The sequence below is a fragment of the Mobula birostris genome, chromosome 17 (genome assembly GCF_030028105.1).
Source record: "Mobula birostris isolate sMobBir1 chromosome 17, sMobBir1.hap1, whole genome shotgun sequence".
NCBI classification, from domain to species: domain Eukaryota; kingdom Metazoa; phylum Chordata; class Chondrichthyes; order Myliobatiformes; family Myliobatidae; genus Mobula; species Mobula birostris.
Genome location: NC_092386.1, coordinates 42,288,028 through 42,302,083, shown reverse-complemented (window position 1 = coordinate 42,302,083; position 14,056 = coordinate 42,288,028). Strand labels below are relative to the sequence as shown.

At 39.8% G+C, this 14,056-nt stretch overlaps 1 protein-coding gene across 2 annotated transcripts in view; it reads left to right on the top strand.

The window, feature by feature from the left end:
• Nucleotides 1–14,056, top strand: part of LOC140211630 (ubiquilin-1-like) — a 45,956-nt gene that overhangs the window by 28,939 nt on the left and 2,961 nt on the right. Inside the window, exons 5-10 of one of the 2 annotated variants that reach the window (XM_072281578.1) lie at nucleotides 803–961; nucleotides 4,992–5,172; nucleotides 7,345–7,490; nucleotides 9,368–9,451; nucleotides 12,487–12,602; nucleotides 13,373–13,511. In XM_072281578.1, the coding sequence (XP_072137679.1) occupies nucleotides 803–961; nucleotides 4,992–5,172; nucleotides 7,345–7,490; nucleotides 9,368–9,451; nucleotides 12,487–12,602; nucleotides 13,373–13,511 (825 nt within the window). Of the gene's footprint in view, nucleotides 1–802; nucleotides 962–4,991; nucleotides 5,173–7,341; nucleotides 7,491–9,367; nucleotides 9,452–12,486; nucleotides 12,603–13,372; nucleotides 13,512–14,056 lie in introns of both variants that reach the window. The other variant, XM_072281577.1, reaches the window with a different exon arrangement.

The following is a 14,056-nucleotide window of genomic DNA, read 5'->3' as shown; positions in this document are numbered from 1 at the left end:
ATATTTCAGCCATGATGCAATGACTGAGCAGACCTGATGGGCGTAGTGGCCTATTTCTGCTCCTAAGTGTTCTGATCTTAAGCAATAAATATCAGGAACATGAGTTGTAAAGTACTTGAAAGTAAGTAGATAGGTTGTGGAATCAGTCCAGTGTTGGGGTAAGTGAAGTTATCCCCTCTGGTTCAAGAGCTTGATGGTTGAGGGGAAATAACTTTCTGAACCTGGTGGTCTGGGTGCCTGAAGCTCCTGTACCATCTTCCTGATGGCAGCAGTGAGAAGAGGACATGGCCTGGATGGTGGAGTTCCTTGACGATTGATGTTGCTTTTCTGCATCAATTTTCCTTGTAGGTATAGCCAGTGGTGGAGAGGGCTTTACCCGTGACATTAGGCTGTATTGACTACTACTTGTAGGCACTGGTGTAGAGACAGAAAGTTAGGGCCAGGTGGACAGGCTTGATAGCTGAATTTGTATCTTTCTATTTTCCTTTTGTTAAGTGTTGTTTAATGCAATGGTTGCTATTTGATTATTTGTTTTCAAGTGCTTTTTGGACTTTTGGTAGGTTTGGTAGTATAAAGGTTCTGTTCAGGAGGGGACATGCAGCCTAAACCTTCTAAATTAGAGTTTAATTTAATAATTATTTGGTATCAAATTAATATTAGACTAAGCCAAAATATTACGCTTAAGAGCTTCACGTATTTTTTTTTAGAATATTGACACATTTTCTGAATTGAATGGTATTGGGTGCATTATTGTTGTCTGCCTGGTTAAATTAAAATAAATATATTGATATTTTAAAACTAGACTCTGGAGCTTGCTCGAAACCCAGCAATGATGCAAGAAATGATGCGGAATCAAGATCGGGCTCTAAGCAACCTGGAAAGTATACCAGGTGGTTACAATGCCTTGAGACGCATGTACACAGACATTCAGGAGCCAATGTTGAATGCTGCCCAAGAACAGGTAAGTAGGCAGTAATAAAGTACAGAATCATATAGCACATACCCTTCTGCTTAACGTGTTCATGCTGAACACCAAATGCCCATCTATACTCACTGCTTTTACCAGCAGATAGTCCATAGCCTTCCAAGCCTTGGCAATTCATTACTTGTGTGAATACTTACTGTTACAAGAATCACTGCATCTATCACCTCAAACAGTGTGCTCTAAATACTAACCATTCTCTGGGTAAAAATATTCCTCTTCAGATCCCCTCTAAGTACCTTACCTCATACTCCAAACCTATCCTCTAGTTTTGGAGCTGCTGTGGGAGGAACAAGTTTTCTACGATCTACTGTCTTTGTCCCTCATAATTTTGTACACCTCAGTCTGCTTCTTCCCTTCTCTCTTTGCCCCGCCCCCCCACCAACAACCAACCACCACTTATCCAAGGAGAACAACTTCACCCTATCCGATCTTCTCCAATAATTGATATTCCCCATCCTAGGCAACATTCTAGTGAATCTCTTCTGCACCCTTTCTCATGCAGTCATTACCCTTCATATAATGTGGTGACCAAACTCCACACAGTATTTCAGCTATGGCCTAATCAATGTGATACTATTACCACCTTGCTCTTGTATTCAGTACCCTATCTAGTTAAGGTAAGGATCCTGTATGCTGCCTTCAACACTTTATCTCCCTGTGCTGTTACCTTCAGAATCCTTGGTTGTACTTCAAAGTCCCTCTATTCCTCAGAACTCTCTAAGATCCTGCCATTCAGTGTGTATGTCCAACCCTTATTAATCCTCTCAGAGTGCATCACCACATGTTCTATCAGCATTAGATTTAATTTTGTCATTGCTCTGCCCTCCTTGCCTGATTTCATGAGTCTGCAGAGGGCTGTAAACTTAGTCAGCTCCATTTTGGGTGCAACCTTCCCCAACATCAGGGACATCTTCAAAAGGTGGCGGCTCAAGAAGAAGGCGTCCATCACTAAGGACCCTTGCCATTTGACATATGCCCTCTTCTTGTTGCTACCATTAAGCAGAAGGTACAAAAGCCTGAAGACAACAATTCAGAGAGAGCTCTTCCTCCCTGCCATCAGATTTCTGAATGATCCATGAACCCTACCTCATTATTCCTATTTGCACCATTTATTTAATTTGTAATCTATAGTAATTTTGTCTTTGCACTGCTGTAAATTTCACATCATATAAAAGTGATAATAAACCTGTTTCTGATTTACCATCATAGTGTATTTTATGACTACTCTCCTCACTATAAACAACAGCACCAACCTTCGTATAATTCCACAACTTCAGTGGAGAACATTGTAATTTTGTAAAGACATTTGCTGTCAAACATATTTCCTCCTACTATTGGAAACTAAACAGATTTTTAGAAGTTTTACAATACTTGTGTATAGAGTGGATTAAAGGATTTACCATGGAATATGGGAGCCCCTGATTTGTTCATTACATTATAAATTACTTTTAAAAAGTTTATGACTCTCTTCAATTATAATTATTTTAAACCTGAACCTGTTAATAATCAATATGGTGTCTTAATTTTAGTTATTGACATATCTTTGTTCCTTGTTATTTATCTTCTGACGTGAATGCTGTCTCCATTTCCATTGATTGACATTCATAAACAGATATTATGTTCCAGCAAATGACAATTTACATAGTCACCAGACCATTGTAAAGGATAAGATGTAGTTTCGGTGACATTCAGAGATTTTATTTTCGATACGGTTCATGATTATATGAAAGATGAGTTCACCCTTCAGACTGAACAAACTTAACCTGAATTCTCAATCTATATTTACCATTTCTGAACGTTCCTTTACCATCTGCCACAGTATCTGGCCTTGAGATTTGAGATTCCTTAGTAACCACATTGCTTTTCCGTTAATCTGATTTGCCCTTCGCCCTATTAAAAGCTAGATAAACGAATCCACATCAGCATCCGCTACGTGGCTAATGTGCACCATTTGATCACACTTGGTTGGTTTTATTGAGGCAGCCGTATCATTCACATGCCTGACAATTATCTCCTGTAACGGGCACTGTATTCCAAGATATAAAATAAACAATGTTCTTGCAGCTTCTTTGGGTTGAGTAGACATTCCCTCACTGATTTGTAGGAGTCCTTGCGAAAGAATGTTTAGGATAGCACTGAGAATTCCCTTCATTCAGCATAAATGATGGAAGAAGTGCACCACCATTCAAATAACCCATCCACTTGCCCTGGCTGTGCTAGAGTCTCTAGCTCTGACTTTTGCTTCAGCCTGCTCTGAGCCCACTGCCTGGAAGTAAGTCATCCTCACTCCGAGTGACTGCTTAAGAAGATTAGTAAAAGCTAATTGGATCATACTATTATGTAATCTCCCAAGATTAGTTTTCCCATAAGTTGTGGTGTAACTGTGGAAGTAAATGTTTCAGGTGTCACTTTTAAGCCCTGCAGGGCATGAACTTGCAAAAAAAAAAAAAGAGATACTAGTTTGTCATAGGCACTGTTTATTAGATGCACATCAATGGAGCTTTGCTTGGTTTGCCCAAAGAGTGATGGTGAGTGGACTGTATAATTCAGTGCAGGTAGGAATGAATTATGTTGAGGCATGGCAGGGTACCTTACCATGGGATCTGCATTGGTGATGTCATATTTGCCATTATTAATAAAATGGCATTGATGCCAATGCTATTGGCTGTTAACTGTAGTGCGAACAAATGTAGTGGTGTGGAACATGTATCTAAAAACTAATCATTCATTATAATTGACTCTTTCTGATGAATAAATTTTACTAAAATCCCTGGTTTTGTTGCATTTAGTTTCTTTTACTATTGCTTATTTAGTTATTCTCTCATGTAATACAGGCACTGGTAACCCCTTTCTACTTTCAACGATACTTCTGTATGTCTAGTATATCCTATTTGTGCATTAGAAATCTAAAGACAGATTGTTCAAAGTAACTTAATTATCAAAGTTTTAGTCAACATACACTACCCTGAGATACATTTTCTTGGGAGCATTCACAATAGATTACAAAGCGATACAATTGAATCAATGAAAAACTACACACAACGACAGAGAAACAACCAATGTGCAAAAGAAGACAAACTGCGAGTACACAAAAATAAGTAGTAGTAGTAATAATAATAAATAAATATTGAGGTAATGAGTCCATATGGAATACGTTCAGTGTTGAGTTGAGTAAAGTCATCCACACTAGTTCATGAGCCTGGTGATTGAGGGGTAATAACTATTCCTGAACCTGTTGGTGTAAGACCCAGGGCTCCTGTACCTCCTTCCCAATGGCAGCAGATCATGGGTGTAAACTTATATAGTACTTAAACATTAGCTTTCACCTTTTGGAGATTGCATCACTTTAGAATCAATGGAAATATCCTGTGTTGTAATAGTCTTCTGTATCATGTTTAGATCACCTTAACTATGGTCTTAACATAATGCTATCCCAAAAGTAGCATCTCATTAGGAAGCACTCTTTGTGGGGATCTTGGAGAGATCTGTACTAGCTGCAGTGCATCTACCAGGGACCTCTTGACACTTTTTTGAAATATTAAGGGGTACATAATCAAATTCAACCGTCGTCCTCCTTCACAACTTTAATTTTTCTTAAAATTATGAAATCTGCATTTTATCCCCAGTCTTTTCACAGAATTAGAAACATATTCCAAAGAAGAAGAAAAAAGTTTTGCCATTTTGTGCCCTTGGATTGATAAAAAATCTCTAGACTTCTTTGGCTTTATTTTAAGGAATTGATTGAAATAGGAAATGCTGTTGCCAAAACAAGTAAAAAACAAACATTCTCAGGTGTTCTTTAAAATATTCAAATTTTAGTATAGGTTTTGAGAATTTAAATTAAATATTTAAGCTCAGTTTTCGCTTCATAAATGGCTACATACTTCATATACTTGATCTATAATTGTTAGAAGAATCTCAGATCATTAAGGAACAGGGGGCACAAATTGTTTCTATCAATGGGAGCTCTTGAATATTCTGTGCTAGTGTTTCGTTTTCACTGCAGTTTGGAGGCAACCCCTTTGCAACTTTGGTGAATAGTCCTGATGCAGGCAATCAGCCATCACGGATGGAGAATAGAGACCCCCTACCCAATCCATGGGCTCCGCCTTCAAGTACTACAAGTACAACCTCAAGTGGAAGTGCTACTCAGTTCACAACGTCAGGTCTGGGAGTTGGTTTGGGAGGTAAGGATCCCTATGGTCATGGTTTAAGAGCTTTGCAGAATATAAAACTTAATTCAGTTGCACCAAAAATATACTGTTTTCTCATTGCTAGATTTAGCTCCTGAAGGTCAGATGCTAGGTGGAGATATGTCTGGTAAAATAGAAGAATTATGTTTTTGGTTAAATGTTTTTGTTTGGGAAAGAAATACTTGATCAGCACGAACAATGTCTTAAATTCAGTACAGTGGATTCTGGTCAATTTGGGCCATCATTTAATCGGGGCAGCCACTTATCTGGGACAATTCTTAAAGAAAACAAAATCGAGAAAATAGCTGGGATTCCCTTCACATTTGGGACACTCCGCTTAGTTGGTACAAGAGACTGTTGCCATACAGTTTCTAACTTGCGTCAGCCACACACACACACTTGTATGCCATTAGACATCATACCTTGCTTACAGCGAACAGTTTTTAAATAGCATCAGTTGCATGTGTTTGAATTCCAAAAGCAGTGGTTTTTGTCACTGATAGTTAGTGAGAAATAAGCAATAAGACAATTCAGAACCGTTTTGCTCACTGTGGTTTCAAGCATCCAGGCTTGGTGATGCCAGAATTGGCCAGGGGTGAAAATGAAATGATTTCACTGCATCAACAAGTTGGGAATTACAAAGAATTTAAAGATACTGTTGAAGACATCCTGTTTAGAGTGGCATGGTAGTGTAGTGGTTAGCACAATGATTTACAGTAAGGGTGACCCAGGTTCAATTCCTGCTGCTGTCTGTAAGGAATTTGTACATTCTCTCCGTGACGGTGTGGGATTTTTTCCAGGTCCTGTGGTTTCCCCGCTCAGTCCAAAGATGTTCATGTTCCGGTAGATAGGTTAATTGTTCATTACAAATTGTCCCGTGATTGGGCTTGGATTAAGTTGGGGAATTGGTGGGTGGTGTGGCTTGAGGGGTAGGGAGGGCCTGTTCCATGTTTTGTTCATTTATAGTTATTCAAAAGAATATAGCAGCATACACTAAAACACAGTTTTATAATTCTGAAGTAGTACTGGTGGTATAATTTGTTCTGTATTTCATTTAAATACATAATTTGTCACTGAGTTAAAATGAGTTTGTCTTTATTTATACCTTTTCAACTTATTTCCTTGAAACTTCAGCTAATTGGGGCAGCGGCTTAATTAGACCAAAATGTACTGGTCCCAATTAACTGGAATCCACTGTAACACTTTTCCATTATTGGTAATATTCCCAAGAAGACATGCTGACATAAAATACTGTAATTTTTTTAACAAATTGACCTGTATCATTGCTGCAAATTGATAGGCAACAGTGTTGTTCGTTCGTCGTCGATGAAGACCTCAACACCATTAGATAATGATGGTGTCGAGACTAGCGCTTGATTTGGATTTAAGTGAGGGAGAGTTGCGCAGTGTCAGCCTCACTCTCTGTTACCAATTCCCATCTGGATCCAGTGGCAAGACAGAGTCAAGATGGCTGGAGATGGGACTAGGCGCAGTGGATGAGCAGGACATCTTCTGTGTCTTGTCGTGCTCTACACGTTCCACGACGCTTGCAGAGACTGCCTTCTTGACCGTTGGACCTTCCATTGGTCTCGTCCGCTCAATCTGCCAGAATCTGTCTTCACATGCTGAGATAGACAACTCCCTATCTCACCAAGGGTTTGAGACCTGTTGGCTACACTCACCTGGTTTAGCCGGCTTGTCGAAGCCATTGCCCGGGGTGTGGCCGCTGTCCCATGCAACAGCTACTGGGAGCCACAGGTGAGAGCTGAGTGCCAGGTGGGGACCAAAGGTGGATAAACCACCTGAAAAGGACGCGACATGTTCCCCCACCAGGTGTGCTACCCTCCCTGACACCCCATACACCCCAACAGTAGGTATTGAGTGGAAGCCTGGTATATTGTGAAGAGATGTGGTAAAATGCATCCACCTTTCCTGTATTCCCTAGTAAGGCAATGTTTCTTTTATTTTCTCTCCCTTTACCCTTCCTCATTTCTTGTTTGTCTTTCTTTAATCCATTTTATTTTCCTTTTTGCTCTATCTTCACATAACTCCTCGTGGTAGAAGGGAAATACAACCTTACTGCCATGGGAAACTCACTACAGTGTTGATCACCAATTTGTGCTTTTGAAATCGTGTTCTAATTAAATGATAATTTTTCCACAGCAGGATCTGGTATGTTCAACACACCGGGTATGCAAAGCCTTTTACAACAGATCACAGAGAACCCTCAGCTAATGCAGAACATGCTCTCAGCACCTTATATGAGGAGTATAATGCAGTCTCTGAGTCAGAATCCTGACCTTGCAGCACAGGTACAAATCTGATAGTTCATACCATTTGCATCAAACTTGAATTTAAGGCAGGGTCTTTTAAGAGGCTCTTAGATAGGAACATGGAGCTTAGAAAAATAGAGGGCTATGCACTAGGGAAATTCCAGGCAGTCTCTGGAGTAGGTTACATGGTTGGCCCAACATTGAGGGCTGAAGGGCCTGTAATGTGCTGTAAATTTTGATGTTCTGTGTTCTAAATGGGGTCAAATACTTTGAGGCATACTGAACACTTCCTCAAAGGGTGAAAATGAATAAATTCATTTGAAACACACAAAATTATGGTGAAACCCAGCAGGTCAGGCAGCATCTATGGAAATGCATTAACAGTACACTTCTCAGGCCAGGACCCTTTTTCAGGACTGAAAAGAAAGGGGGAAGAAACCAGAATAAGAAGATGATAGGTGAAACCAGGTTGGGGGGAGGGGAATGAAGTGAGAAGCTGGGAGGTGTTAAATGGAAAAGGCAAAAGCTGCAGAAGAAGGAATGTGATAACGTAGAGTGGATAATGGGAGAATGGGAAGGGAGACCAGTGGAGGTGACAGGCAGGTGAGGAGAAGAGGGCAGAGTTGGGAAATGAAGGAGGAGGGGAAAAAAATCACCAAAGGTTGGAGAAATCGATGCTCATTCCATCAAGATGGAGGCTACTCAGACGGAATAGGAGGTATTGCTTCTCCAGCATGAGAGTGACTTCATCGTGGCAGAAGAAGAGGCAATAGACTGACATGTCAGGACAGGAACTGAAATGGTTGGCCCACGGGTCATTCTGCTTTGTGCAGATGGAGCTGGGGAGGCTCAAAAAAAGTAGTCTCCCAATTTATGTCAGATCTCCCCAGCATAGAGGAGGCTGCATTATGAGCATCCAGATACAGTGGACAACTGCAAATTCTCACGTGAAGTGTTGCCTCACCTGGAAGGACTGTTTGCAGCCCCAAATGGAGGTGACTAGGCAGTTATAGCACTTTGGCCACTTGCTGGTAAAAGTGCCAGGAGGGAAATGACAGAGGAAACAATCCATCCAGATAGTGGAAAGTGGGGGATAGGTGAAGATGTGTTTGGTGGTAGGCTCCTGTTGAAGGTGGCAGAAGTTACAGAGAATGATATCTTGTACGTGGAGATTTGTGGGGTGGTAGTTGAGGACAGGAGGAATTCTATCCCTGTTAAGGCGGCAAGAAGGTGGGGTGGGCACAGATGTCCAGGAAATGGAGGACATGCTGGTGAGGGCAGCATCAGTGGCAGAGGAAGGGAAATTGCGTTCTTTGAAGAAGGAGGAGATTTCTGATGCACAGCTGAATGAGGTTACTGCAAGCAGAATTTAAAGTAGAATTGGGAATAGATCAGCTTCAGATCACCTATGAGAGGCTAAGTGACCTACCCACGTTCCTAATTTATGTTTATATACAAGGCATTTGAATTTGGCAATTCAAAAGGTGGTGCTCATTGTGAGGGATTAATGTTTAGTGACATGCTGTAGAATACAGTTGGTCAGCTATTCAAAAGTTAAAAGCTAACTTGTTATCAAAGTATGCATATGTCACCATAGACAACCTTGAGATTTTTTCTTGCTATCTTCAATAGGAAGTATTATATGTTATAAATTTAAGTATTATAGCTGAATAATTATATTTTTATAAGTGCAAGCAAAGTTGAAGGGAAAATTTGTCAAAATACTTTGCTATCTAAGTTCCATTGTAATAATAATGGAAGTATTAAAAACTTAATATAAAGAACATAACTACAGTTGAAAGTGACTGAAATGTACAAACTATGGAGCATTTCAACATTTTATGACGAAAGTATATTTTGAAATGATAACACTAGCATCCATTCCTTCAAAAACAAACCAATCTTATATATTTCAGATCATGCTGAACAATCCTCTGTTTGCGGGAAACCCTCAGCTGCAAGATCAAATGAGGCAGCAGATTCCAAACTTTCTGCAGCAAGTGAGTATTTTTGCTTTTACACCTTTTAAAAGGATCGCTGCTTGAAAGAGAAACTGGGAGGGACAGATGTTCTCTCTATGAATAGCAGTTTTGTTGAGCTGAAATACATAATATAGATTCTCTACGATAAAATCTGTTGTAACATAATTTAGATCAGGAGCTACCCCAATGTGAATTACTCTTCAATGGAAATTAAAACTGTTGTTGTGTGCAGTTTTTGTATTATGCATTGTTATAAGAACACTTGACCTACTTTAAGTTAGAGGTTATTAGTTACAAAAATGGGCCCTTTGGCCCAACTTGTCCATAGTGACTCTATTGCTATTTATTCCTCTAAACATTTGCTGTCTATGTGCCTGTCATTTAAACATTTTAATTCTACCCAGCTTTAGTACTTCCTCTGGTGGCTTGTTCCATATGCCCATCACCCTCTGTGAGGAAAAACCTGCCCCTCAGGTACTCTTTAAAATTTTCCCATCTCACTTAACCATGCGCCCTTTAGTTTTAGTCTCCCCCGCCTTGAGGGAAAAATGACTGACAATTCACAGTGCCTATGCTGCTCATGATTTTGTATATCTCTAATGTCACCTCTCATTCTCCTGAACTTCAGGGGATAAAAGGCCCCAATCTATCCCCTCTGTCCTTGTAACACAAGCTTTTCAATCCCAGTAACATCCTTGCGAATTTTTTCTGCACCCTATCCAGCTTAATGAAATCCTTCCTATAGCCAGGCAACCAGAATTGCATATAACCACAGGTGTGTGGTCTTATCCATGTCTTGTACAGCTGAACATATCATCCAACTCTTTTACTCAGTGCCCTGACTGCTAAAGGCAAATGTTTCAGATGTTCCCTGTCTTACCCATGTTCCCACTTTCTAGGAACTATGTACTTATACCCCCAGGTCCCTGTTCTACAACACTCTCTAGAGCTATACCATTTACAGTGCAAGACTTGTCCTGGCTTAGGTTCCCAAAAATGCAAAACTTTGCTCTTGTTCAAGTTAAATTCCTTGACCCACTTTCTTAGTTGATCTAGATCAATGTTGTAATCTTAGTTAATTACCTTCAGTATCCACTATACCACCACTTTTGGTGTCATTCACAAGCTTACTAACCATGCCAGAAACCCATTAATATCAATGACAAACAATGGTGGGCCTTGCACTAATTCCTGTAACATACCAACGGTCATAGGCCAGCAACCTGAAAAAGAACCCTCTGCTGTTGCACTCTGACTCCCACTACTAAGCCTATTTTGTATTCAGTTGGATAGCTTACCATGGCTCCTATGTGATTTAACCTTTCAGACCAGCCTGCCACGTGGGATTATGCTCAAGTTTATGTTGACAGCCTCCATCATCCACCTTCAACAGTCTTGGTCATGTCTTCAAAAAGACACTCCTTATATTCATGAGACACAATTTTCCCACACACAAAACTATGCTGACTAGCCCTAATCAGTTCTTGCCTTTCCAAATGCAGGTAGATCCTCTCTGAATTCTCTTCAGTAACTTCCCTACCTCTGATGTTAGCCTGTAGTTCCCTCAGCTGTCTCTGTAGTCCCCTCAAATCTGCCAGTATCTCACCATAGATATCAATGATGCAGATATCTCTGCCAGGGCCCTAGTAATTTTTCCCAAACTTCCCTCAAAATCCTAGGATATATTTGGGTCATCTTTATGCACTACAAGGCCACCAGCATCTATTTCTAATGTGGATATTTTCAAGAAGTAGTATTCTCTTCCCTGAAATCCCAGGCTTCCTTGACCTTTTCCATAGTAAATACAGACAGGAAATACTCATTTAAGATTTTGCCCATTTCTGTAGCTTCACATAAAAATAACCACATTGATTCTTAGGGAAACCTATTCTCTCCTTAGCTACCCATTTAATATACTTACAAAAGTTCTTTACCTTATCTACCAAAATTATTTCTTTCCAGATTTGCCTTTCAGATTTCCCTTTTAAGTTACTCCTGTATCCATTATACTCAAAGGATTTGCCTGATCCCTGCTGCCTACATTTAACAGGTGCTTCATTGACTGTCCTGACCAGAGCCTCAATCTCTCTGATTAGCCAAATTTCCCTCAAGTTGCCAGCCTTGCCCATCATTCTGACAGGAACGTGTTGCCATTGAACTCCCCTTATCTCATTTTTAAAAGCCTCCCACTTGAAGGACACCCCTTTACCTGCAAACAGCCTTTCCCAATCAACATTTATAAGTTCCTGTCTAATGGGATCAAAATTATATCTGCCTCATTTAGGAATCTAACTTGCGGATTTCTTGGACATACTTAAATTCCATGGCATCCAAGCCTTTAGTATTATGGTAGTCCCAGTCATTATTAGGGAACTTAAATTTCCTCCTTTTCAACTCTGTTATTCATATAATCTCCCTAAATATTTGCTCTGCAAATTCCTGTTGGTTCCTGTACAATCCCATCAGTGATCAACCCTTATTTCTAAGTTCTACCTTCACTGGACTATCCCTGAGGAATATTCTAAGTACTGCCATGATCTCCTTAGTCAAAAAAAAACAATTCCTCTTCCTCTTTTGCCTCCACCTCTACCACATCTGTAGCTTCTGTGGAGCTGCCAGTTCTTCCCATTCCTCAGCAATTCTCTAACCACATTCATTTCATCAGCTTCTTTTATGCCAGACCTGTGGTATGTCTTTAAATTCAAGCTCTGCCCATTTCCGCTTCCTGATTCTGGCATGAATTTTTATCTTTAAGATCCAAATTTCATCTTTGGGAACTTCCCTCAATTCTCCCTTTGTAGTTACAGTGTGGCACAGTAGGGATAATGGAGGCTAGGAAAGTGGGGCTGATGTTGCAGTTTGTGGAGACCGATGTTTTATCCTTGGATTTTAATAGAATACTGCAAACCCGGGTTCTTGTGCACAGAAGCTCAGCTGTTGATTCCACATCTATTCTTACTCATAATATCAGGTATTTTATTGTTCTATAGTTTCCAGAAGAATATGATCTAATAAGTAAATAAAACATGAGGATCATTTTCTTGTCATTGCAGATGCAGAACCCTGAAACATTGTCTGCTATGTCAAACCCAAGAGCTATGCAGGCTTTGTTACAGATTCAGCAGGGTCTGCAAACCTTGTCTACTGAGGCTCCAGGGCTTCTACCAGGGTAAGAGTTTGATTCCCAAACTGGTTTTGTGCCGTGTAGATTAGAACTGAATTATATGTGACATTTCAGTCCATCTATAACAGAGAAGTAGAGCATTTGGCTTAGAAAGTGTATACCAGTGATTATGCTCCACAGAAGCCTGCTGACCTCCATCTAACCTCTTCAAAATTCATATTCAGTTCCTTCTGATACACCTACCAATATCAGGTGGAAAGCTAGCCATCTTTAATATAGAAGAACATTAGGAACAGGATTAGGTTCTGTATTCCTCCCTGCAATTCCCTCAACACTAAGCCATCACCATTTCTTGAAAGTAGTTGTTATTTCTTGAGAGGCCATGATTGTCCATTTCCTTTTCAAAGTGACCTGAATGTTCATCCATTGCTGTGTTGTTTCGGAGAACTTGAGCCTGAATTTCTTAATGGTTACTTGAATATCATCCAGCTGATGATTTTGCAAGACAGTCCTCTGTAGCATTTGCACTTAGAACTTATCAAATCACTTGAGTTAAACTGCTGGTATTACACTTAAACTGGAATCATTTCTTCAGCAATCTCTTCTATATATAACTTAGAAAATTTAAGTGTCTATTTTCCATGAAAATTATGATTAATGAAAATATAACCAATATGCTGGGACAAAATTTGAGACAGACTGCTTCTAACTCAACTGTTGGAAATTTAACTGGTACTGTGAGATGAGTATAAATGTCCTCCTGTCCATGTCATCAGCAATCTTTACATTCAAATCTTTCATATTTCTGTTTAAAGATATGGCAGTGGTATCGGAGGAATTGGCAGTGCTCCCCCCAGTACCAATGAAAGCACAGGCGGTGCAGGGGGAACTGACGCTGGACAACAGTATTTTGTGCAGCAGATGTTGCAGGCGTTGGCCGGAACAAACACGCAGGTAGTATGAATTTAGTATGTTATTCAGATCCAACAAGGACACCAGACTGAGGGGTTATTGTCATTGTGGTGTTGTATAAAATCCAGCTGAGCTAACTTCCATGTGAAAACCTAGTTGTTAGCAAGGTAAATTTTGCAGATAAATAATTCCCACCATTTTAAAGTACGATTAAAATGATTTAATTAAAATGTATAGTTAAACTCTAAACATTCCAATGTTAATTATATAATATATAATAATATTTAACATTAAATTTCTATCTAATGAATATACAACTTGGCCAAATTGCATAGCTGGTCGTAGCTATGGTGAGAAAACTTCACTTATTTTAGTAAAAAGATATTCTTGGAGTAAGACAAAGACTGCTGGTTGGCACAAAAGGAGAAATCAGCCGCCTACTAAACAAGCTCATCAAACTGCTGTTGGCTTAAGTAGGAGAGCAAGAAGGGGACATGAAAAGGCCTTGGTGAGGAGGATTGAGGAAAACCCAAGGCATTCTATACATACGTGAGGAATAGCACAATAACTAGAGTAGCACCAATCAG